The sequence below is a fragment of the Crocodylus siamensis genome, chromosome 7 (genome assembly GCF_052110815.1).
Source record: "Crocodylus siamensis isolate JL-2025a chromosome 7, ASM5211081v1, whole genome shotgun sequence".
Classification (NCBI taxonomy): domain Eukaryota; kingdom Metazoa; phylum Chordata; order Crocodylia; family Crocodylidae; genus Crocodylus; species Crocodylus siamensis.
In genome coordinates, this window is record NC_143401.1 from 83,723,636 (window position 1) to 83,750,921 (window position 27,286).

Below are 27,286 nucleotides of genomic sequence, written 5' to 3' on the forward strand. Positions count from 1 at the left end.
GGGGTGTGAATCGGGGCAACCGCCCCAGGCCCCATGCTTTGGGGGCTCAACGGAGGTGGGTGGAGCAGTGGCTCCACGTCCAGCCGCTCGCTGATGATGGCCCCAGCATCTTTGGAGCTGGGACCAGGGCCGGGGCTCGGGCCAGAGCAGGGATGGGGCCCCACATGGGCTGATTTGCCCTGGGCCCCGCACCCTGCTCAGGTTGCCTCTTGCCCCCCACCACCATTTTTAAGCATGGGGACGCTGATACTCGAAATGCAGTGGCACTTTAATTAGAGCAGCTCTCAGAGCCACTCTAATTAAAACTCCCCACTCCCACCCCCGGAGCACATGTAAAATTGACCCTAATGACTCAGCCTAGTCCCAGTTTATCTTACAAGAGCGTCTTCCCCTGACTTGGCCTCCTCTCAAGGAAATTCCCTGGTCAAAATCACCACATTGTGTCAAGTCTCTCTTTAATTTCATATTGTTACTTCCTAGTCCGCCAGCCAGAGCGGCCTGTGAGGATGCCTCAGTGATGGCTGCTCCATTGTTTGGAAGGTAAATAATTCAGATTCGGTGTCTTGCAGTCAATGGTGAAACATGCTGAAATTGTCTGTTCCACTCTAACGTATCACACACCATCTCAGAAATCCAGGTAATCCATGGCATGGGGGAAACCTGAAGTCAAAATGAACAAGGCACTAGAAAGTATGCTGTAGGAAACAAACTAGCCTTAGCAAGAAATGGATTAGATTGGGGTGGGCAAATTAGGCCCATGGCAGACTCCATTTCCCAGCAGCTCCTGCCCAAATTGCGGTAGCTGGTCTCCATGGAGACCCCAGAAACAGCAGCACTCCAACAGCATGGGGCCAGGGTTTCTGTGGAGACTGGCCCCAGCAGTGCTGGCAGGGTGCGTGGCTGAGTGGGGGCTCCTCTGGGGTCAGAGCTGCAATCCTGCGATGGTGATAGCGTGTCCAGAGCCAGGGCAAGCTGCACAGTACAGTGGCATATTTCACCCCACAAAGCATATCTGGCCTCAGTGGGGCATGCACAGAGGGATATACTTATTTACAGAATCTAGCCCATCATAACATAGGGTGATTCACTTTTCAATTGCCTCCCAGTATGAAATATATTTTAATCCATGAATTTCACTCTTTTAAATTGTTTATAACAGCAAAACAGAATTTCAGGTTTCCAAGTCATGAATAAAAAACCAATCTTGCTGTCCTTACTAGGGGTGCACCAATAAAGATTTTTTAGGCCAATACCAATGGCTGATTGACCAGCCATATTGGCCAATACTGATTCAATTGCTGATATGAAGCCCAGCAGCTTGGAGAGCAGTGTCCGGATGGTAAGCCTGTTGGGGGAGGGGAGGAAGAGGCATGGGGGTGCATATCGAGGACACCACGGTGAGAGGAGTGGGACTGGGGCAGGGTTTGGGATGGAGCCAAAGGAAGCTCATCCAGGAGGTGCAGGGAGGCAGCTCCTGCTGCTGCGCACACCCCAGGAGAGGCATGGAGGTCATGTGCCCCCCAGATTTGTGCATGGGGCAAGGGCAGGCTACAGCCATCCCAAAATTCACTGTAGCCCCCCCCCCCCCCCACCCCGTAGCCCTCCCTCCCAGCACCACCACCACCTGCCCCCAGCACAGGCCCGGTTCAGGGCCCCACTCAGAAGAAACTGGCACAGCCCACCCCAAGCACACAGTCTGCCCTTGTCCCACACAAAAATCCAGGGGGGGAGGGCCTGTGTCCCCGATGCCTTCCCAGCAGATGTATGCAGCAGTGGGAGCCACCCCCCACGTGTCCCCAGATGTCCCCACTGCCTGCAGCTCCATCCTGCACCCCACCCTACCTGGCTGTGCAGAGCTTGCCCATGCCCCACTCCCTTCGTCATCATGGGGGCCTCAATGTGGCCTCCTCACGTCCCTTTCCTCCCCGATGCATCTTCTCACAGACTTACCTGCCAGATGCTGCTCTCTGACCACCTGAGCTGCACTCCTGGCCATGTGCATGCTTTGGCTGCATACATGCATGCAGCATTTGTCAGTGACATTATCAGCCACATCAGCCAAAAAAAGGTGATTGCCGATTATGTCAATTTTCCTTTTCACAGATTTCATAGACATTTGGGCTGGATGGGACCTAATTAGCTCTGCAGTAAAGTCTCCACATCTACATGTGTTGCCCTATTAGGCTTCAGTAAACTAATAAACTCCACCATAGGCTGGTGCTTGTATTTATAAGTACTAGCCTATGGCACAATTATTTACTGCACAGCAACACACATATAGACACTGACAAGGCTGGCTGTGGCACAAGGGTGCTTCAGTGTGGGGGCTGCCCCCTGATTAACTCTACACTGAAGCACACTTGTGCCCCAGCCAGCCCCTACGCAGCACATTGAGCCAAATCAGAGCAGCCCCAGGCTAACAGGCTGACCCCCAGGCCACCTACAAGCCAGGGCTGCTCTGACCTGGCTCAATGTGCTGCGGTCCCAGATGCACATTCAAATGGCATGCCCCAGAACAATAAGCTCCAGCACGATATGCACCAGAATTGATTGCTTTAAATTAATGGCACATGTAGATGCATCTGCTGATTTTAACATGTGTTGAGGAGAGATTTAGAAAGGGAAAAGGGAGAGCTACCAGAATGCAGACTGACATTTTATTGTACGTGGAAATCCAAACACACAAACAAGATTCTGCAAACCATGTTGATTTGATTTTTATAATGAGCTTCATTAGAAAATTCATTTCATAGATGTATCTTTTCAGACAAACCCTACAGAAGAAGGCTCACAAATATAATACCATTTATTTATTCAAGGTCAACAAATAGCAAACTTACATAAAATTATATAAGCCTCAAACCAGACCCAGACAACCTTTTGAGGCCTTTGACTGATTTATCAGATTTGAGAAATCCCAGTCTTTCAATATCCTAAAAACATTGGTTTAGCTCAGATGAAAACAACTGAATAATACTAAAAAGCATTCTCAGAGAAGGGGAGCTAAAATAATGGAAGAAAAAGCCAGGTTTCTGTAGGAAAGGCTTTGAGCTGTGTTATTTTTAATAACTTTTACTGTAAGTATCTCTCATGCAACATATGATATATAAAAGCAATATTTTCTATATCCTCCTCTGAGAGATGAAAAAAGCATTATTATCTACCTTCTTCTCTGTCTCAGAGTTTTATATGTGATATTATTACTGTATTACCCAAGAATGTTCCAAGTAAAATTAAAGAAGTTCCAATAAGCCTTTTGGATTCTTTGGCACTTTCCTTTTTATGGGTAAAAGAACAACCTGTCTTTGGTGTTCACAATTTGATTTTTCAGATTTTCCTGTTTTCTTTTTGTTTCAGGTTAAGCTGTTCCAAAGATTTTGTTTTTTTTAATCAACTGATTTTGATTTTTGGATTGGGCTTTATTCACTAGAAGAGAACGTCAGTGTTGTGAGCATCATTTCTCCGTGGATAGTTTTTTGAAGAAGGCAGTTTTACAGCTTTTCCTAAAGATGGTCAAACTGTAGACTATAAAGAGCCTATTAGGTGGTTTGGAAACAAGCTTGCTGCTTGCAGAGAAACTCACAAAAGACACAAGTACCTTTTATTTTTCACTCAGGATTCATTATATTAGTAGACAGGTACGTGTTGTGAAATGGTTCAGATAAAAAGCAAACCAATGCCATAAGAACTGCCATTTACTGCCACAGGTCCATCTTGCCCAGTATCTTTTGTCACACAGTGGAAAAGAGTGATGCTGAAAGGGAAAGGAAACAGGGTATAACCAGATCTTTTTCATTGTTCCTCTCCCACTTGCAGCTTCCATCATGTAGGCTAGGTACAGACATTCAAAAAGCCTGAGGAGGAATCAATTTAAGTTACACGGTTTTCTGAAAGTGGCGTAATTTAGATCAGAAGTGAACGGCACATGCTTTCACTCTTTGGTGGGGGGGAGGAGCAAATCTTAGGCTGGGTCCCACCGTTTTTAAACAAGTGTATGTATGCCAGGTGTATCTATACCACAAACTTCTGTTAGTGGTATAGATCAGTTTCCTATCACTTATACAGTAAAATCTCTGTTATCCAGCATGTGTAAGGAATGACAGGTGCCGATAATGTAAAAATGCCAGTTATCTAGAAAGACTGGAGCTGGTGGGAGGGGGGCGGGGCTTCCATGCGGTGGCTGGGGCGGGGAGGGAGAGAGGTTGCACACAGCTTGCACACTGGGGTGGTGGATGGCAGCAGTGCAGCGGCACCACGGGATGGGTGCACATGGCACATGGAGTAGTGGATGGCAGCACGGTGCCAGTTAATAAAATATGCCAGCTAGTAGAATGCTGGAAAACAGGGATTTTACTGTACTAGAAAAAGTGTAATGTCTGTACCTGGCCTTAAATGCTACGAAGTTCTGATTCAGAGGCCGTCCTCCTAACTCCCATGCTCAATAGCTACTGATGCACCTTTTTTCCAAGAACCTGTCAAATTCCATTTTGAATCTGGTTAAACTGTCAACTTCCACAACATCTTGTGGCAATGAGTTCACACTTTAATTACACACCGGGGGGGGGGGGGGCAGGGGGGGAGAGAACGTCCTTTTGTTAGCCATTACATCTACTTCATATACAAGATGACAAGGTGAATGACTTCAGAAAATTGGTTTATTTACCAGGTTAGAGCTACTTAGCAAGATGGTGATCAGTTTAATGCAATCAACAACTTAACAGTGTTTGGAAACCAATAATTATTACCCAATATAAGTAGCATTAAATTGTATGAGTTAATTTCTTTGCATGCAGGAGCCTTACAAGTAGGAGACCTTCACTAAGCAGCCTACCCATTCCATAGATCTACATATTCAGCAGTGGCTCTGAACTGCCAGTTAAGGAGTCTCCATAGTGAGGTAGGAAGGTCAAGAGTAACTATCGGCATCCTCTGATGAAAAGCAGCAACAAAATGCAAAATTAAGCCAAAGCTGCATTAGCTCTCCAATATACTTCCATCCGTGCTACATAATAGCCCTTTAGATAGAAGTTCTGGGGTAGTGACTAACAAAGACATGCTATCAGGGAGACAGAAGCTAGAAGAAGGACCCTGGAGTATGCAGGAAAGCCATTTGTAATCCCAAAGTCTACGGGACCCTGTATTTTTGGCAGGAAAATGAATCTGGTCCAAAGAAATTATTGAGAGTGGTGCTGTGAAATGAGCCTAAGGGCACTTTTCTGTTCAATCATCCATGGGTTTTCCCATTCAGGGACGATGATCTCCACAGAAAACTATTACTGAACTATACTTAAGGTTGATACAACTGATGATCATGAAATTCTAGGTCAATTGGAAACTGGACTATTTTAACAACAAAATCTCTATTAAAAACTGATCCCAACTTATTTTTATTTCATTATTTATTGAAATAAGGAATATAATTTATTGACATGATTTATTGAAATAATGAATATAATATATAATTATTTCATTAATTATCCCAAGATGTTTTTATTCCATTATTTCAGGAGAAAAAGACAGATTTGGTTCTACTACTTGCTTAACCCCCCTCCCCCCCACCCTTTCTTGCAGATCAGTTCTTTCTTCCCAAGTCTGATCAAAGAAGTCTAAACGCCCAGTAATATCTATTAGGTGGCTCATACACAGAAGAAAGAAATTATCTATAGCATGCAAGGGCCCAATTTAATTACTACTCCATGCTCTCAAAGATTTTTCAAGTGCAAAATAAGAATCTAGAGGTCTGATTCTTCAGTTATTATTTCACACACTTATTGATTCCTTTTGGAATGCAGTAGCAGTGATTAATAAGACATTGCTAGCTTCAAATTCAATTAAACAGTTTTGACATTGACCTCAGCTACAGCAAAGTTAGCCCCAAAACAGAACTAAACTCAAACCACCACTTGGCTACGGGGTTAATCTTTCAAAATATACACCTGAATGATGAGGCTGTAGAAAATCTAAACAGCTCCAAAATAATCCCATTGAAACTCAGAAGTCCCTACAAATACGACCAATAGCAAAGACACTGCAGTCATGCTATATTATCAGGCAGAATTTTTTTTTGTATAAAATCACAGGTAATATTCCATAAACAGGATTATATCCTAATAACAATTTTAAGAATTTCCTTAGAAGTATGGTGCTCATACCAAAAAAGTTCAACTAATAGTATTATGTTATAGATACATTAATTAATTCTGTTGTTTGCCATCACGTCCATGAATGTCATGAAACAACGATATGCTTTAGTTAGAAAATGAGAGACAATATTTCTCTTTTCCATTTCCAAAAAGGCCAAAATTCTTTCAGAATTTAAAAGACTTTCCATTCATCAGAGAATAACTAGTTCAAAACGCATACAACACGGTAGTCCTTGTTATTCCACCAGCAGCCAAACACACTAATTACATTCTCCATCTCAGGCTACATGTACATGGCACATGTCTACACATGCAAATGCTCTGGGGTGGGTTTACTTTAGAGTAACATACTCTAGAACAAACCCACCCCAGGCAGGAATCTACACATGCAGTGAAACAGAAGCAGATTTACTACTTATAGCAACAGTCTGCTCCTGCTCCCACCAGCTCTGCACCAGCCCCTTGCAGCAGCCATGAGGAGCTCTAGGCTCCTCCTGGCTGCTAGTCCGGGGACTGGCAGGGAGCATGGGGCCAGGAGACAGCTGTGTCCTGGAAAGAGCTGGGTCATTGCTCCCTGAATCCGAGAGCTGTCTGCTGCCAGGGCGGGCTCTGCCACAGAAGCCCAGGCAGGGGCAATGTTCCCTGCCCCAGCAGCAGGGAACTCCTAGCCCCCACTCCACAACTGCAATAATGGAGCAAGGGCTGGGAGATTCTTATTGCCAAGCCCAAGCTCTGCAGTTGCAGGGCCCAGGCTGGGGGATTCTTATCTCCCAGCCTTGGTCCTACAACCATGGAGCTTGGGGTGGGAGATGAGAATCTCCCAGCCCACTCCCCACAACCACAGAGTGGGAGCTCCCTGCTATCAAGGCAGGGAGACATTGTCCCCACCTGAGCTCCAGTGGCGGATCCTGCATCAAGAGTAGGCAGCTCCCAGGGGCAGGGAGCAATCTCCCACCTCTTGCTGCCCAGTTGACTAGGAGCACATTTGCTCCCAGCTGGCCATCTACATGTGCTGTACTGTGCAGTAAGTAATTGGGAGTAAATTTGCTACTTGTATTTATACTCACAATTAGAGCAAATTACTATGCAGTGATGCTTACTGTGCAGTAATTAGCTCTAGTCTTGAGTACAGCATCTCATGTAGACGCACCCACATTCAGGTAATCTGGGAGAATTCTCCCAGGTTTGTTGTCCTGGTAGAAAAGCTTTCCCAGGGCAATGTTTAGATACATTTGAACACAGAGGCCCTAAAGAATGGAGAACTTGCAATGCTGACACTGTACAGCTTGGTGAGGGTAAGGGAAGGAGTGGGAGAAAGCCTCTGTGCTCTGCAGGCTCCCTTAGTTGGCCTGGCAACAGATGGCAGCAGTACACAGGGCAGCCCTGACTGGCTGACCGAGACGGTCCATGATCATCCTGTGATTCCCTGTAGCAGAATGTGTGGCTTGTGAATGGGGTGTGTTCTACTCCCTGCTAGAGCAGCAGAGTCCAGAGAGTGACACACTGTCTCCCTGGAATGAACCGTTACCTACCCAATCATAGACTGTTACCGATAAAAATGAATGAATCTGTGCAAATTTCAAAGATGAGGCTGGGAATATTTATGGAAATTGAGGGCCTGATTCTCCATTCAATACACTGAATCTGGACACACAAAACATGGAACCAATAGTGTTACCTCAGCACAGAGAAGATGAGACAGAATGCAGAAGCAGGTCCAAAAAAACTTTAAATATATGGGTTTGTACATTCAATCAAGAAATCCTTTTTTATTTATCAAGTAGGGATCAGAAACAATGTGACCTGCCTTTTCTGTAGCGCATCTCAAACATTTGAACATTCTTGATTGATCCAGAAATAAAACATTTAAAAATATTCACTAAATAAATTAGGACAGTTAATAGATTCTGAGAACTGCAATCTGCTTGCTAAAATTTCTGCACAAAAAAGGAGGATAGAAAGACAGAAATATATTATTCATTATGAATTAGTCAATCACTTTTCCTAAGGAAGCAAATATGCCAAGGTCTGGTCTTGTTAGCTGCAAAGCATTCTAGAGCCTTTGAAATAAAACCTGCTTTATTATTATTACTATTACTATAATAAATAGGCACTTCTAGGAGAAGTCTAATGTATTTGGCAATCCTATACAAACTTGAAGTCTCTGATCCAGCTTCCACTGAAGTCACTGAGAGTCTTTCCACTGACTTCAGTAGGATTTGGAATTAGTCTATGACCTACAAGTGCCTCCTTCCAGAACCTAGAAAAAGTTAACACTGGAGAATTGAGATACTTGCCAGGTATTATCAGATCTAACTATATAATTTAGCATTTTACACCCTGCTAAAGAAATATATGAAGTAATTTTATATTAGTATGTTATTTCACACTGTCTCTAAAAATATTGCTAGCTATTAGTACCAACACTCTTCCATGTGTCAAGTATAACCGTGTACAAAGGAGAAAGTAAATAAATATGTGCTTATTACCAATACCCCAAAACTAGACCCGGCTCAAAATGTAGGTTTAGTTGATAAACTGGGATAAAACAGACCCATCAGATTAGCCTACGTACCTATGCACTCTCTATAGACTTTGGCTCTGTGAATTAGTTTAGCTGTTTGAACAATATTCTGCAAACTATTTCCATCTAAATGTATGACTACCTGATGTACCGTTAAACCACGTGAAAAAGGCAGGGAGTAGTCGTGATTAGATTACTGAACTCTCAAAAACAGTATGCCAAATCTTTCCCAATTTTCCCCATAGGTTTAATTTATGAAGTTCACAGGCAGTGCCAAGACAGAAGGATTGCTGTGTTGTAACTGTACTGTGTATGTGTTATGGAACAATAAAGTACCTGCATTATGGAGAGACATTCATGTATTAGTCAAAGACCAGGATTCAGATTGGTTACTTTACACACCCAAATGCGACTTAGGCAAAGTTTAACTGCCTACGTTCCAAGAGCAATCCAAATTGGCTCTGTACTAAAAGCCACAGAACTCATTAGATGCATTCGTTCTGAACCTTATGGTTCCCTAGCTCTCTATACTTGGGCTTCTAAGCATACTCACCAGTTATTCAGATGACGTACTTATGTGCACCATAGCATTTAACTCCCTCCTGAGCTTCCTTGCAATTCACATTTTTGGTGGGAAATACCTTAAAACTCATCCTTATTCCCTGTAGAAACACCTGCTGGTAGAATCAAAAGAGTCATACCTAATGTGCACTAAATACAGCTCAAAGATACTGATGCCCACATTTTACACAATGGCCCTCCAGAATTCATTAGTGCACACCTCAAGAAGTGAAAAACCTGTGTCATAGGCCTTTTCAGCCTGAGGGGATTTCAATTCAGGTTTTCTACTTCTCAGGAGAGCACCCTATCTGCTAAGATCCGCTATAGAACAGGCTTAGTAAGGCCGCTCTAACCATCCTCTTGGAGCTGACTTACTGAATAGCCAAGAGTTCATGAGTCATTGGGCTGGGGCTCTGGCCCTTCTCAGTTTGACTCCAATCTCCATCCCCAAAGTGAACATCACAAACTTGGAAAAACACTGAATCAGGGGACCCAGTTTCTGGCTCAGGCTCCTTCCAAGATAAAAGCCTGTAGTAATTAATACAGAGAATATCCTTTGCAATTATAAGCTGGAGGGTTTTAGCAAAGAATTTCCTTCTTGAAAAATCTTACCCTGTTCTGTTCAAAGAGATCTATGTATCAGCTCTTTGCCAAACTCCATCTAGCCTTATAAAAAGATTCTTTCAATTACGCTGCAAAAACCGCTTCTCAACAGTTCCAATTAGAGTCTATCTTGGATTACTTTTCCAACTTGCTGAAAGAAGCCACAAGCAGAAAATTCGAACTCTGAATGCCCATGTTTTCAAAGTTATTTAATTACCTAAAGGTATAGATGGTACTTACTGGGGTTTTCAGGAGGCCAGGTTAACTAACCTCCAAGAATTTCAAGCAATGCGGAAAATGCTTTGTGGCACTGTTGTGTTATGTATCTTTAGGAACATAATACCTGGAAGTAGAGCCACATAAAACATGCCCAAAGGGATGATGCACTAGTTAAAAAACAATGCTCCCAATCTCCCTCCTATATACAAGATCACTCACTGAGCGCATCTACATAAGATGTTTACTGTCCAGTTGACTAATTAACTGTGCAGTAAACAGCTCAGCGTCTACATGTGCACCCTTACTCAGGTGCAGAAAACTAATATGAACTCCGCAGCATGGTACTACCCTGCTGCAGAGTATTTTTGTGCTCAGCAGTACATGTGTAGATGCTGAGCCAGCTAGCTGGGGTATGAGCGTGCTCCAGCGTGGGGACTGCCTGCCAGCTAGCCCCATGCTGAAGCATCCTCATGCCCCAGCCAGCCCCTCCACAGCGTGTCGAGCCCAGTTGGAGCAGCACTGGGCTGCTGCGACCCAGCTCAAAGTGTTGCTGTACGGGTGCACTTGTAAACGGTGTGCCCGGGAGGTTGCTCACATGCCCCAATAAGCTCTGCAGTTTATTGTTGCACACTAGTGGCATGTACAGACAGGCCCACTATGTTGTTTCGCAGCGGTATAGGCACAGAATGTCAAGGGCTGAAGCTGAATCTAAAAGTGCAGGATGGTCTGTGTACTCATTGGCAGCCAGCTTTTTTTCCTGCATCAACTCCTACCCACTTCTTTAAGATGAGGTCAGTTTTCTCACTGCACTTAATGTCCAAGTAGATCCATGGGGCAGTATTTGTAAGTTTGAGGGTGTGCCAAACATCTTCCCTGGCATTCCTGTGGTGCTGATCTCAAACATGCTGTCCCACCTCTCTCCTCCTCCACATGCATCCAGACTAGCAATGAAGCAGAGAAGTTGCAGTGGGGACTGGGGCACACTGCAGACCAAGATTTTGGGTGTAGTGGTGTGGGCTGCCCTCAGTGCTGCTTCAACCTCACTGGTCTGTTTGAAACCTGTAGAACAGGAGCAAGCAGGCTGGACATGCTGGGGATCAGCAGCCCTGGGAAAGCGATCCCTTAGTTTCTTAACTGGTGTTAGTCATAGATGCATCATGGATGTTTACTATGCAAAAAAAAAAAAAAATGAAATGAATGGTACCATCATTTGTTGTACTTACATAGGAAGAAAAACATAGCTATTCAACAAAGTACTGGAGCAGTTAGTAAACTAATACATTAAAGTGTAGCTTAATAGAGGAGAACCAGATTGAAATGATGAATCTGACACCAAAGAGAACTATCCAATTAGATGGCTCAAGATTACATCAGAGAAAAGTATTTATCCTATGGTGAACTCAATAGACTGTATAATAATCTTCCAAGAGAACTGCAGGAACCCCTATTAGCTAAGATGTTTAAAAATCAGGCTGGGGAAAAAGCTAAAATATATATTTTGTCAGGAACAATCAATCTGGCACTAGGAAGGGACTGATCTCCTGAAAATGATACAAGGCTGTTCTATCTCCAGCTTCTTGAATCTAGTTTAAGAATGGGCCTAAACTGAAAAGTTTGGGTCTAGATCCAAACTCAATGCGTTTTCAAGGAAGGGGCTTTTTGGATATAGCTCAATTAGGGTTGGAGGTGAACAGTAAAGTCCTAATTTATGTTCCAAATCCAAATTCCTGCAAGGACATTAGCAGTTGTGCAAACTGGCTTGTCCTCATGATACCTTAGTGGAAGTATAAAATGAAGACAGAATTTCCATTTCTGTTTCCATCCTGCCTTGCTGAATTACAGCCAGCTAATTGCTGCGACTGTACAATCAGAAGTACATTAGCCCTCATACCCTTTTCTCTTTCCTCTGTCTCCATCTTTGTCGTGATATTTGGCTCCTTTGCATACCGCGGTCTTATTACCTGAAATGAGATCCTCCTTCAATATCTTTGTGCCATTGATTTGATCGTTCTGCTCCCTGAACTGTTTATGCATTGGGTAAAAGGAAAAAAAATAAGTGGCAGCTGGACCTAGAACCCAGGACTCCCTCCTCTCTGGGCTACAGTGTCATGATGCCTCTTTCTTGTTCTCCTATAACATTTGCATTTCCTTCTGCCCGTTGCCCTAATTTGGGAAGAAGGGTGAAAAGTGTCTTTAGTTAGCTAGCTTCTAACCTGGCAGTAATGGGTCTTTTGCCACTGAAGCCAGGGATGTTCTTGAATGGCTTTTTTGTGACCTAAGCCCATACACTGACCCTATATTCCATTTAGTCACCTTGTTTGTCTAATACTGCAAACCCTGCAGACCTGATATTCCCACTGAAGTCAACAGAAGTCAATAGCTCTTTTAAGCACACAAAGAATTCAGGAAAAAGGGAATTCGCTTCCTGAGGAAAGCAAAGGCAGAGAGTTCATTATTTTACAGGCTATTTGCTGTTTGTTCTAGCTCAAGAGGAAAGCTAGGGCTGGACAATCAACTTCATTCTTCAGATTCCCATGGTGACCATAAGCAATAAAACTCTGAAATAAAGGCATTTTTAGGATGTGACTACCATACAAAACCAAACTTTTCTGTTCTGTCATAAATATCAGGGGCTATTACGTTGTGATACTGAATATTTGGGCACATTTAAATCATTTTAAAAATGTATTCTGCTCATATCTTCTAAATTTTCTCACCCAGGCAAACTCAGATCTCCCAACACGTATAAACTGTCTAAAATAAAATGTTCAGCAAAAGCAGAATACATTAAAAAAAAAAAGGCAAACTGAGAAATCTTTCTTGAATTGGTAAACACACAAAGCTATTTATGGTAACAAAGGACTGACTGATATTGAAAACAACCTTTCTGATTTCATTTCCAGTGTTTATCACTGGACAGCTGGTTTACTTGGAATTGCTCTACTGAATGTAAAACTGGCATTATAAGAGCCTATTTCCCGTTCACTTTCTCCGGACTCTACTGTGGAAGGCAATAATTAAACATAACAAGGGACTTTTGTACGATCGGCACTTTTCAACAACAAATATCTAAAGACTTTGACATTATCGATTTTCAAATAAATTGCACAATAGAAGTCTGGGCTCACACTTGGCTTGTGGAAAGATCTTGTCAACCTGACGCAGACACCAAAGTGACATCGGTCGTGTAATAAGAAGGGAGAAATCAATTACAGGAGGCTTTATGTCCGTCCTATTAGTATGCTGCACGCCTGCAAATTCAGCATGCTTTTCACCCACTACTATGCATTTGGCTTATTCAGTTGTGTGCTTTATTTATTCATTGTATTTGTCACTTATCAGCCAGTACACATGCATCTCATTTAATTAAGTGTATTTTACTGATGCACTGTATTTCTCCCTGTTCTGTACCCTGGGTAATCATTATGTTATACATATTACTAATTCCAGTTTGTCCACACTATAATAGTTTTTATTGATTTCAGCACGATTCATGCTGTTTGTTGTGTTAAATATACCAGAGCATCATGTCAACATGAACAGCCATTTTGTTTTTTTTTCTTTTTTATGTTTTGATTTTGCTACCTTGCCTTGCATAGTTAAACAATAGCTAGTACCAAGAGAGAAGAAAACAGAGGCAAACATAGCATGCCTGTCCATAAGGAGGCATATCAGGGAAGACTGGCTGAAAGAGAGGAAGAAAGGTAGCCTAGTTGGGGCAGAGGCAATATCCTACCTTCTGCTGTGCTAAGCATAAAGGGGGATACGTTTCAAGATCTTTTAGATGGCTAGAGCAAACAGCATTGCCACTACATGCTATCAACCACAGAGGAGAAATTCTGCCACTGGCGAGCACACTAGTGTTAGCATTCTCCAGAGGCAGGACTGACTTTCTCCTCTTCCTCACTGCAAGTCAACACTCCTACACCAGATGTGCCTCTTGAAGAACTATAACTTATTCAATTGCTATGTGACTTGCATAGTCGCAGAATAAGTGTTTTGACATGGCCAAAATGGCCAACAAAATATAGAGCCTTTGCAATATTATTAAATACCAAAAGTAGACCACCTTATCAAAAGGACTCCCTGGTCCAATTTAGTACAGGGTCTGTGCTGGCACGAAGTCTAGAGTAAGGATCACTAGTGAAAAGTTCTCCAGAGCAAAAAGATGCATTAAGCACCATCATTTACTAGGTCAGACTAAAGGCTCATCTTGCCCAGTATCCTGTGTCACACACTGGTAGAGAGGGGACACTGAAAGGGAGAGTGAACAGGGTATGACACATTTTTTCCATTGTTCCTCTCTCACTGCCTCCAGCATTTAAGGCCTAGGAAGTTCCGATTCAGAGACTGTCCCCCTAATTCCCATTCTCAATAGCTACTGATGCACCTTTCCTCTGAGAATTTCTCCAAACCTTTTTGGACAAAGAAGTCACAACCTCAGTAATCCTATGCAGAAAAGGCTGCAAGGAACATAAGACATGGCTAGGGCTGCTTTACCTTGATTTGAAGCATGTCTTCAGCAGCCTCCACACATGGGGTTACAGTATCTACTCAGTGGGGAATGGTAATTTTGTCTACTTCGCAGTCAATCCTCTCAGAGCACAGACAGTCCCTGGAAAAATCATGGAGCAGGTCCTCTAGGAATGCATTTCTAAGCATTTGGAGAAGAAGGTGATTAGAAACAGTTGGAATGGATTGCTTTCTATAATGAGATGACTGGCTCTGTGGATACAGGGAGAGCAGTAGATGTGATATAACTTGACTATAGCAAGGCTTGGATACAGTCTCCCACAATATTCTCACAAGCAAGCTAAGAAAATAAAGGTCGGATGAATGGACTGTAAGGTGGATAGAAAAATAGCTGGATTGTTGGACGCAAAGGGTATCAATGGCTCAATGTTTACTTGGCAGCCAAGTAGAGTGCCCCAGGGCAGGTAGGTCCTGGGGCCAGTTTTATTCACTGTCTTCGTCAAGAACCTGGAAGATGGGATGGGATGGGATATAGTGCAACAAGTCTGCAGATGACGCCAAGCTGGTGCAGGGCAGGTAGTAGATATGCTGAAGGGTAGAGCTAAGAATCAGAGTGGCCTAGACAAATTGGAGGACTGGACCAAAAGTAATCTCATAAAGTTGAATAAGGACACGTGTAAAGTCCTGCACCTAAGATGGAAAAATCCCATGCACCAATACAGACTGCTGACTGTGTGCCCTTGTTGCAAAGAAAGCTAACAGCATACTGGGCTGCATTAGTAGGACTGCTGCCAATAGACTGAGGGAAGTGATTATTCCCCTCTATTCTGGACTGGTGAGGCAGGGGAGGGCAACAAAAATAGTTAGACGGCAGGGGAAGAGAACTTATGAGATGCTTATTTAATTTGGAGAAGAGAACACAGAGGGAGGATGTAATAACAGCCTGCAACTACCTTGGAAGGGTGATTACAAAGAGGATGGAGCTAAACTGTTCTCAGGGTGGCAGATGACAGAAAAAGCAGCAATGGTCTCAAGTTGCAGCAAGGGAAGTTTAGGTTAGATATCAGAAACATATCGTGTTCCATCTACTACACAACTGAAACAAATGCAGCTCGACTGTAACATTCCCTTTCTTCATGAATTAATACAACAGCCAGAGGGTGTGCCTACACGTCACACATGATCACCAGCTCCATCGCTGTAGCGGTGCACTCCCTGGGCACAGTGATGTGTAGACACACCCAAAGTAGCAAAATTAAATTCTGATACTGCAAGCAATTCTACTACAGGCCTCCAGCATGGCTTTTAATCTATATGGTACAATGTTACCCTGACTTAAGACTAACACTAAGTCTTTCATACTGTAAATATACTTATCTTCTTGGTAGTCCATTTATGTGCCATTAAGCCATTAAAAAAGATGATCCCTACTGTCATTTTAGACTATTTCCTGTATCCAAAGAGAGAAAGCTGCTCAACCCTTAAAGGGTTTAAACTGGAGATGTAGGGAAAACACACACCCAACTTGCATAAAACTTCCAGATGCACTTTGAAAAAAAACCCTCAGCATTACCTGCACTGAATAGGATGATTGCACATACTCTGTAATTCAAGCTACAGCCAAAGTTTGAGTTTCACTTTTAAATAGTCAACCTTTTTCCTGATGAGTTGACTTCCTGTATAATAAGGAAACATCCAAAACAAGGTCTGATTTTCCCATCCCTGCTCAATTTAAGATGCTCTTACTCATATAATACAATGTCTCTGGCTGCAAAAAAATCTACCCATGTTTTGCTAAGCCTAAGTATGACGTCAGTCAGCCTAGAAGATCAGCTTGATGGCAGAACCCCATGAAAGCATCTTCCTGTGATGTTTCACCCTACATTGTACAATTTATATTTTTAAGATTAGAGGCCTGGATCTCTGCTCAGTTGTTTGTAACCTCACAGAGGGCCGTCCCAAGTGAAGAGAGAAACGTATCATCAGTAGAAGCCAAACTGAACCATGACATGGAACTCATAGCTTCCTACCTAAAACAGTGACAACTGAAGCTGAATATACAGAAGACCACCTCCGCACTTTTTCATCTGAACAATCATGCAACGAATGCACAAGAAGAGACCAACCTACTTGGGTGTCACTCTAGACAGAAGCCTAACCTTCCACCACCAGCTGAAGGAGTTGAGGCACAAGGTAATATCAATAGCAGCAGCCATTAAGAAACTAGCTGGTACAACATGGGGAGCCGACTTCTCTACCTTGAGAACAACTACACTAGTCATGGTTTATGCACCAGCAGAATACTGCCTTCCTGCATGAGCAAGTAGCACCCACGCCCACAAACTGGACAGTACCCTGAACTCGACACTATGAACAGTAAGTGGTATACACAGAATGGGAAATACGTTCGTGGCAGGAAGACCCTCTCATAACATCAAGAGGTCTAGAATACTGCTTAACCTGGCAATAGAAGCCCAACAGAAAGACCATCTACTACATGACACGACTGAAAAATACCCAATCCAGAAACATCCAAGAAGCAGAAAACCCTACCAGTACCCTTCAGAAACACCCCAAAGAAAGCAGGAGCACCATGCTATCGTCATGGCCCAGAGAAGGTGGGAAGAGCAATGGAATAATAACCACACCCCACTACACAACTACATACAACTACCATCATCACACCCACCCTCCTGGCCATAAACTCCCATGTAAGGCATGGGTAAACCTGAATCAACTGCCTATGGAGCCTTCGACAAAATCAAACATAAAATGGGCCTTACAAACTCACCATTGTGTCCCTATGGCAAAGGAGATCAGACAGCCCAGCATATACTCACTGGCTGCCCTCTATATGGTCCACCAAACAGTTTAAAAATGTGCAGTAATATTGATGGATCTACTCTTAAATGGTTGGAGGAGTCGACTTTCTGAAGTGATATGCAAGAAGAAGAAGAGAAACACTGGGGGGTGATGTTTGGATAGCAGTTTTTTTGATAATCTTCTCACCCTCCTGAGCTGGGTTATAAGCCCCACAAGCGACTGGCCCGACTTTGCAACCAAGTAACCAGAGTCCAGCATATAGTCTTGTCATTGCACTGCCATCATCCATCCAGGAAATACTACTACTGAAAATGATGCAACCAGTAATAAAGGACCTATGGCAGGAGTGGGCAATTATTTCAGGTGGAGGGCCACATAACAAGTTTTGGCGGGCCACATAAGTAGCCCCACCCCTGTTGGGGGCCACATAGGTAGCCCCACCCCTTAACAGTTGCCCCACCCCAGGCTCGCCACATTGGGACCGGAAATCCTGCCCCCAGATATATTTAGGACCTTTGCCACCAGAAGTCCTTCCCCTTGCTGCCCCCCCACCAAATACTCTGTTTAAGAGGGGAGGTTACCATCTTAGAACCAGAAAAAAAGGAAATCATACACTAAAATCAAACACTTACTATATTTTAATGTTATGACAAAAATATTTGTCATGACTTGTGATTGTGTAGGGTATAAAGAAGAGACTGCATAATAACCCTGAAATAAAGTTTCACTCTTTTATATTGTGTGGGGGGTGAGAGGGTGTGGCTGCGTAGGGGGGCATAGGATATGTATGTATGCGTATGTATATGTATATGTCGATGGGGGTTGTGGAGGCAGGGTGTGGGTGTGTGGAGTGTGAGGCAGGATGGGAGGTGTAGGGACCCCCCTGATGCACTCCCCACAAGACAGTCACGGAATATAAGGAAGGTAACATGCAACGTATTGTACATGGAAAATGAGATTCCAGCACTGGTGACATCTCAGCAATACAAACTTGTTACACGTTCATGTATCTCTGAGTCTACAACCAAACAAACTTTTCTGTCAAAAGACTTGTTTTGCATGGAACAGATTTTAGATACGTGTATCTAAAGCACTCTGCCTGACAACAAGGCCAAGGACTACTGTAAGAAACACTGAATTGATGGTAAGAATGACTCTTGAATTGGGGCTTTTAATCTCTTTTTACCAGCTGCCTGGCAGCATGTTGCTTTCACTTGTGATTTATTTCCTTCACATGTTCAAATGAAAAAGAAAATACCAAACTGCACTGGGCTACTTTTAACTATCATTCACAGAGAGATACTACAGTTTATCATGTCAAGTCTCATTCTTCTCAGAGCAAGTTTATATTTTTTTGACACTATAAAAAGAAGAAATCGTGGGAAAAAACCATAAACTTCTTGGTGCTGCTTAAATACTAGGAATATGGGCAAACTCCCCAACTCTTTATGTTACAGTGCAGAAGCTATAGCTGAACTTAATGCTGGAGGAAGTATGGTAATATTAAAGATAAAATTCCATTTTCACTTACACCTCTGCAACTATGGTACCACTCCACTAATGTTAATACCGTCACGCCATATTACACTGGTGAGAGAACAGCATTTAGCTCTAAGGGTGCAATCTATATAACACTGACACAATTCAGTTAACCCATCCTGGTCAGTAGTATTGGGCTACAGGCTATAGTACACATTTATCAATAGTAACTTGTAGTTACTCATTTTATTCCACTCTGGATAGGAGGGCGTAAGAAGAGCCCTCTGACTGACATAGTTAGTGTCTGGGACAAAAGAAATCCTGAAGGAAGGAACCTAGGGAGAAGTTTAGGCTTGACTTAAGAAGAAGTCTTAGGCTCATGTTCATGAAGGGAAATTTTGGACTTTACTGACTCCAATTGGAGCGTGTCCTTTTTTTCAGGGGTGTAGGTTGTAGTCATGTTGCTCTAAGGACATAAGCGGACAAGGTTCTTTGGGTAAATCCAGTATCTTTTATTAGCCCAACTCAAATAAAATGAGACGAACTCAAACTCCGAAGAAAAAGGAGTGTGTCCTTTTTCTTTGGAGTTGAGCAGAGTCCACCATGATAGCAGGCAGTTAGGAAATTTATAGTGGAAGGCAGCACTTCTGAACATCTATGGTTTGGAACATCCCAAGAATGCAGTCTGACTCTCCATTTTATATTATGTTGCTACTTGCCACACTTGTGACCAGTAGAGGACAAAAGAAGCAGCAAGGAAATGAACTTCCTATCATTACAATTGTTTAAAATAAGAATCTTGACATTCCTATAATCTGGATGACCCTGCTATGCAGAAATAGTGGCAAGAAGTGATGTAAAAGTGTAGAATAGTGTTTCTGCTAAGTGAAAATGAAATATTTATGCGAAGCTGCTTTCTAAGACTTCAGAACATACAGCACCATCAGATACTGAAATATTATGACAGGGATTTCCAACCTTTTTTAATAAGTGTACCCCCGGTGCCAGACACGGAGCTAGAGGGGTGGCATGTGGCTGAACGAGGAGCAGCAGCACAGGATGGTGGATGGCAGTGGTGGCCGCATGCATGTCGTGTCTCCGCACCCCTCCCCGCCACATGCATGCAGTAGTTTAAAAGTAGAAGTTCTTCACTGCACCATGACGATTGCAACTCGGTGTAAGAAACTAGCATTTGAGGACATTGCATATATTCTATAAATACTACACGAACAAAACAACTGCATACTATACATATATACAACTCCCCACATAAGAACTAGACTGTGGACTATCAAAAAACAAGTATGGTGTCATGGGATACTGCCCTGTTTTAGGAGCATCCAAGGGACAAAACTCTTCCCAATTTTCTCTCCAGGCCCGTCTTGCTGCAGCAAGTAGTTAGTTACTGCTGATTTACCACTTCCTATGTGGAACTGTCCATGCTGGCACGTTAAGGACACTGTCAAAACTCCCATTCTCTACCTTGGAGGGGGCACATAGCTATCACTTACCTCCCATACGCTTAACCTAAAAAATTAGTGGAACTCAACTAAGTTGAAGAAGCAGCCCCATTTACCCTTTATTCCCATCTGCCCTTCACAGTCCAGCCTTATGACACTGGACTGTAAATGCAAATATAATTCTGCTGCGGAGTAAAAAACTGCAGCAGTGCACATGTAGATGCACGCAAGCTGAGCAATCTCAATGATTCAAACTTATGTTCACTAAGTTGTTTTACAAAGATAAGAACTACTAGATGGTTTGTAATTTTCTCAAAGTTTGGTAAATAAACCTAGCAAAATTTGCTGTATATCCAGATTCCTAGAAACCCCTGAAAAAGTTCTTACAGATCTTGATTTTCTCATCTTCTTTCACCTCAAGCAACTTCTTATTCTGCCAAATTCAATAAGACTTCCTGGGAAACAGAGGCAGTACTCAAGGAAAGAGGCACAGTACCTTAGTTTTTAAAAAGAACAATACCAGAGAGCTCAAAACATGTGCTTTCTGCACTCCTGACTCAAGACACAAGTTCTGATCCCTCCAGCAAAAAAGCATGTCACAAAGAGCAATGTTAAAACATAGATGAGATTAACCTTGCCAAAGGTATACTGTTTTCTTGGATGAACTTACAGGAAGAGTGGATACTGGGAAAGCTCTTTCTGCCTTCCGACACCAGATCTGGATCACCTGTGCAGTGCATTTCAGTGTTCATTACTCCATCTGGAAAGCAGCGGTAAAAGAAATCGGGACGCGGTCTACAAAAAACACCATGAACATTTAAAACATAAGAGCTGTAGTTAGAAACAGACCTCAAAGCGATTGTTAAATGTATTGACTATCACAGAGGGTGTTCAACTCCTTCTGTTTTATTCTACCTACAGTAGCAACTGAAATGTCTCTCTTCGCAATGCGCTGTTTCATTTCATGCTGAACTTTTACATAGAGCCTCTAGGCAGACTCCTCCAGCACAATGGCTTAGCAGGAGTTGGACAGGTCCGTCTCTTTAGGCTGGTGGGTTCAAAGCCTGAGGTTATGTAGGGGGCGGGATAAAAGACTCAACCCTGCAAAGGATTTTGCAGGGCTACTCTTCATATATCTCACAGAGTGACCAACCTGTACATTTCTTTCAGTGAGCTAGCAGACTACCCAGGGCTGCTCACAAGTTCCACAGGGTGGCATAGGGTTTTGTTGACCTTCCTACTGGTAGCCACCTTAGGTGTTACTATAACAGGGAGGCCAAGCCAGCTACTTAGGACTGGGATCAAGCAACAATCAAGTGCTAATCCAGAAACAATCGAGTCAGCTTGAATGTTGACTTCCTTTGCTACTGTGGTTTTTTTCTGATACAACGGTGACTCTGACCCAGCTCACGAGACTGTTGGGAGGACTGGTTACTGAAGTTTCTAAAAAAAAAAAACTTGTAAAATGAAAAGGGCTAAGTGTTCTGAATGCCAGAACTAAATATTTGGGGTGAAAAATAATTAAGTCAAACTACAAGCAGAAATATTTTGCCTGCAGCACTCCTACAGCACTAGAAAAGAGGTGGAACCAGACAAAATTCATTGGACAAAGTTTATTTGCTGAGGAATGCAGTTTTGGATGGATCAAACCTACTTGTGAATTCCTGCTTAACTCAGCAAAGAATAAATGTAAAAGTCTAAATGTTTCAATCAATCCAAAATGAGTTTTCTCTCGGGGTTTGGCTTGTTTGGTTCCCCACCCCCCCATTTTGCCCAGAAAGGCAAAAGTTCTGGCTGACCTAAAACACATTCTCATCTTTCTTTTCGTTCAGATTCTCACAGCTCTAGAAACAGTCCTTCAGGGCTCTGACTTCCAACCTAGGTGTGCCCGATGAGCCCTGGTGCTGCTGGGAGATGTCATCTGTGGTAATATGTACTACATCAAATGCACTTCCACTGTCACAGGGTGAAATGAATTGATTTCAATTTACTTTTGCTAGTGGGAGCTGGCAGCTAAATCCCTGCACACTGTGGCTCTTCCCTCATGCGCCATCAATGAAATGAATGCATTTCAATTTGCACCTTTTTTGCCCTGTTCTTGTTTGTCTGGATCTTCCAACACACAAGCACGAACAGCGACAGCACAGAATCCTGCAAGTCAGATGTGTCGTAATGAGGTCATGCACCGTCCCCACCAGGGGCGAGCGGAGCACAACAGAAGTTTCTGCTAATCCAGTGCGTTTGGAAACGGTGGTTATCTTTTTTATTAAGACAGATGATATTTTGTCAACTCTGTACTAATTTCTTTGACTGTTTAAGCCATCATTTATAATATGACAAGACTTACCTCCCCACTATTAATTTAATAGTATTTGTACAGACTCCATTCAGAGCTAGAGCCAACGAAACAGCTAAAAAGAAAACAAACAGAACAATAGTAATATAGCTGCCAAGTTATAAAACTGTAACATTAAAGCATTTGATTTATGGATTGAAACTTTTATCAGATTGAAATTGGATTCTTTAGCATAGCTGAAAGATTTTAATAACCCCAATGGTTTTCTTATTCTACTTATTGAGGAGCTTATTTGAGACCAGCGCAATGATCAGGGACCTTGAATGCTAGTTTGAAATGCTAGGTCATCTTTCAGACGTATGAGAAGTGACTGGAGAGCGGGTTTCTGAATACACCTGCTCTGTTCAAATTACTATACCAGGAGCAAAGCAGTGGAGAATAGCAATATTCAATAGCAAAGAACATGTAACATGTTTGCAACAGGAGCCATCTCTTACAACTATCTGCATGAAACCTAGTACACAACACCATCTAGCACCTGGATGCTCTGCTCCGCTAGCATCTGAACAGAGCAGATTGAAATTTTTTCCTATCTTCTTTAGGAAAAAAAAATCAGCTGTGGGATGGACAAAAGAATAACAACTAGGAATGGTCTAATAAAATGATGTTTGTTTATGGTAGAGAAATATCCTGCTATTTACTCACAAAGTTCACTAGACTCCATGAAGACCCTGACCTAAATCTCTTGGAAGCCTTTATGTTGACTTTAACAGGCTTTGGAACAGGGCATAAGTTTCTCCCTGGTTAGATTTAAACTTATTTAATGCTGCCAGCCACCTTATTGTTACATGCTATAACGCAAGAACCGGTGCACTTTATTTCCTCCTGGAAAATCTATCAGCAGATCTCTTATTTTCAGCAGAGCAGTTACAGTGAGATAACTTTCAATTATGACACCCACACCAGGCTATTTTCTCATTGGACTGCTACCCCAATTGTTGCAGTCCAATACCCCGCTAACGCTTATCAGTCGATATCCATAAAATCAATGTCCGAGGACACAGTCTATCATAAGAATCTTTGCCATGTCATAGGATTTGTCTATTTTATTCTTTTTTTAGGTAAAAAGCAACAACAACAAAAAGGGCATTCCCAGACATTTACAATGGCTGCTGGCAAAAAAAAAAAATCAATCCCAAGGACAGGTGTGTTGTCCAATATAGACCTTCACCTTTTACTTTCAACCTCTCTCTCCCTCTCTCCTCCCCCCCACCACACACAGTCCCAGCACACATACACATATATTTACACATGCATACACTCCCCACCACCACACACAGCCCCAACACACATAAACACATATATATACTTCCTTGTACCCAGGCTTTCATTTATTTATGGCAACTTTAGGTAGTGGCTGTACAATAATTTTTCTGAAAGATCAAATGCTTTTGACTAGTAACATCATAACACCATGTTTTCTTATTAAGAGAAAGGGAATGTACAAGACACACCATTCCTAAGATACACTAAAAACCCTCTGATGTTTCTACCAAGCTCTAACATGACTATAAAACCACAGGGCTGATTGTCTACACAGCCTTTCACATTTTGCAGCCACCTCCATCTGCAATGCAAGTGCAAGCCAGGTACAAAATGCTATCACAGGTATAAGATTTGTGCTTCCTTTTTAATAGCTATACTAGTGGCAAAGCAAGGGAAAACTACAGCCAGCCTCTGCAGTCCTTAGCTGAGAGTCGAGGTGGCACAAAGGAAATTGTACTAGCAGCATAACAGGTTTTTGGGTTTCCATAAAATGCACCAGATCCTCATATTGTGTGACAGCAGAGTTCCACCAAAGTCAATGAGAATGGCCTAAACCAAGTGGTTTTCAACCTGTGGTACATGGGAACCTGGGAGTCCACAGACTATGTCTAAGGGGCTTGCGAAAGAGGACTATGATCAATCAAAAGTGTGTGAATACCCAAATTTACAATTCAAAGGGATCTCCACCTAGCTGAAATGTTGAAAGGGGTCTGCACCTCCATGCCAAAGTTTTTTGGGGTCTGAAAATGAAAAAAGGTTGAAAACCACTAGTTTTAACCAATGGTTTTCATCCTTTTTTGGCTCCTGGTGCCTCTTCAGAACTCCAGTGACTTGAGCGACACCCCAATTCAATAACTAATGTATTTATTGCAGCACTTACCTCCTGGCAGGGGGGAAAGGGAGCAACAAACACTTATCTCCCAAGAGAGAGGCAGGGCAGGGACAATCAGGACCTTATCTTCTTGCACTGAAGCTGGCACAGAAGAGCCTAGGCTTAGCTTCTCACACATGGCGAGGAGCAAGCACTTAACTCCTCACACAGGGAGTGGCAGAGACAAGTGCAAGCTTACCCAGCAATGAGCTTGCACTCACCTCCTTGCACAGAGGCCAGGCAGGGAAAAGTGAGCACTTATCTCCTTGTACCCCATGGCATCCTCAAAAGGACCTCATGGCATCCCAGGGGGCTGCGGCACCCCTGTTGAGAACCCCTCGTCTAAACCAGTGTTCTGAACAAGTTCATGTCTGAAGATGAGATCCCATTAAACCACTAAATCTGATTTATCTCTTTGAATATACTAAGCCACAAAAGGTCTTATGTTTATGTTAATATTGAATAAATGAGGCTTATGGCTACATCAAGACCATGGTTTCATATGTGCTTATGTGGAGGGAGGAGGTTGAAAGACAGTTTTATTATCTGGATCCTGTGGATCTAATGGTAAGTACAGTCCAAACTATCAAAAGCCAATGCAGTCCAGAAGATTCCTGGGCCAAAGAGGTGGAAAAACAGATCCATGGTTCCTTTTATTTTGAAATAACAGCAATAAAATTAAAACCAAAACCATACCACTATGTATTTATACTTATAGCTACATGACCCCTTTCTAGTGAGTGCATTTACATCAATAAAATATAACTTATAATAAATTTAACAGTATACTACCAACTACTGGCAGCATCAAAATAACAGTCCCCAATATCTTTCTCCAGCCACTATAACATCAGCACAGAAAAAACAACCACAGACGCCCTATGCTGCCTAAACACCGTTTCCATTCAGGCTTGCTCAGGCAAAAACCTTAGCAAACTTATGGCTCCATGATCTGATAGTCAATACATTTAAGCAGCAAAGCCAAGAGAACTTAAGAGTCACGGATGCCTCATTAGAAATGCCCTGCCAATATCTGAAACTTTTGCCTGTAAGTAAAGTGCTTTGGCTGACACCAGACTTTGTTCATTTGCAAGTAACGCGGAAAAAGCCGCTGGTTTTCAAGTAAAGAGCAATTCATTGGGACACTTTCTGCTACAGACACTAGCCACTTAGCATGAGAAAGATCAAATCTACTTGATCAGATAAACAGTAGAAACAGGGAAGAGATCCTCATGTATTTAAAAAGATACGTACAAGAGAGATTTCCTTAAGACACGGTGAAATTCTGGCCCAACTGATGCCAACTCCAGTGGACTACTACAGAGCCAGGCTTTCACCCATGGATGCCTCGTGGCTAAGAATACAACTTGGTACAACTTTGGGCAAAAATGATCAAAAAGTTTCATTTTAAAAGCAGGTATACTTTACCTAAGAAAGCCTCCTTAATTTCAGTCTTGTCTGTCCGCCGGATTATTTTTACCACAAAAATGACTGCCAGCGGTGTGAGAAACGAAATTGCCTGCAAGAGATAACAAACAATCTCGTGAGAGTGCCCACTCCTGCCAGTCCCACTGATTAATAATTAGTTCCACTTAGCTCCATTTAGATGAGATGGCTAAATGATCTTTATCGAACTCCTGACCTCAAGCAGAGTGGGATGGATTTGCATTTGTACCTAGAGGGCAATGAATATATTAAAAATGGTAATATAATTGTGGGTTATAATTGATTGGTAATTGCTTAGGGCTATATTTAAACTGTCAGATTCATAAATGAAAAGGAGAAACAGTCTATAAAGCTCACGACTCATTACTGCCACTAGTTACACCTCTATATGCTTACAATGTTTTCTAGAAGCATTTAAGTGCCTTTCCTCCACCGTGTCATATATCATTCACAGCAGTGTAACGTTTAATACCATAAAGCATATTGGGGTATATGCCCTAATCCTGTAAACATAATTTTATTCATCAAGTCAGACTATATGTCTGATGTTTGTAGGGTCATATTGTGCAATTTATAATGGAAAGTAACTACTGTCCTTGTGTTAAGTAGCTTATCAGAATGCAAGCAGCCTCACTGAATGCAACAAATCAGTTAGGCTACTCCCAATGCAAGATACTACTCCCTGTGAGACGAGATGTCAGATTTATACCCACTCTTTATTTTGTTTTTCATTCAGGCCAATCACAGTTAAAATATCTGGTGAACAACTCATGATGAGGATATTGTAATTTGGTCTGAAAAGCAATAGCTATTTATTACCATGAAACAGGCTGAAGACAAAGCAAATGACCTCATTACTATTTTGCTGCTCCTATTTTTTTCTCTGAATGGACATCCAACTGAAAAATATTTCTAATTGGACTCACTGTGCTACCATGCCACCTGCCGCTAAAGCTGTCCTTCTCTGGCTGCCATAAGCAGACCCAGGGTCCCATTGCTTATAACCTCTGTTGTCAAATGCATATTCTTTCATAGGTCCCATTATCCCCCACCTCAGGAGTA

The 27,286-nt window shown here is 42.5% G+C and overlaps 1 protein-coding gene across 2 annotated transcripts in view; it reads right to left on the reverse strand.

Annotated features, from left to right (window-relative positions):
- PLPP4 (phospholipid phosphatase 4) overlaps positions 1 to 27,286 on the reverse strand; it is a 113,487-nt gene that overhangs the window by 38,480 nt on the left and 47,721 nt on the right. For both annotated transcript variants that reach the window (XM_090058242.1, XM_090058243.1), the window contains exons 3-5: positions 26,207 to 26,297; positions 22,633 to 22,696; positions 20,956 to 21,080 (exon numbers count right to left, since the gene is read on the reverse strand). In XM_090058242.1, coding sequence (XP_089914368.1) covers positions 20,956 to 21,080; positions 22,633 to 22,696; positions 26,207 to 26,297 — 280 coding nt within the window. The remainder of the gene's footprint in view (positions 1 to 20,955; positions 21,081 to 22,632; positions 22,697 to 26,206; positions 26,298 to 27,286) is intronic.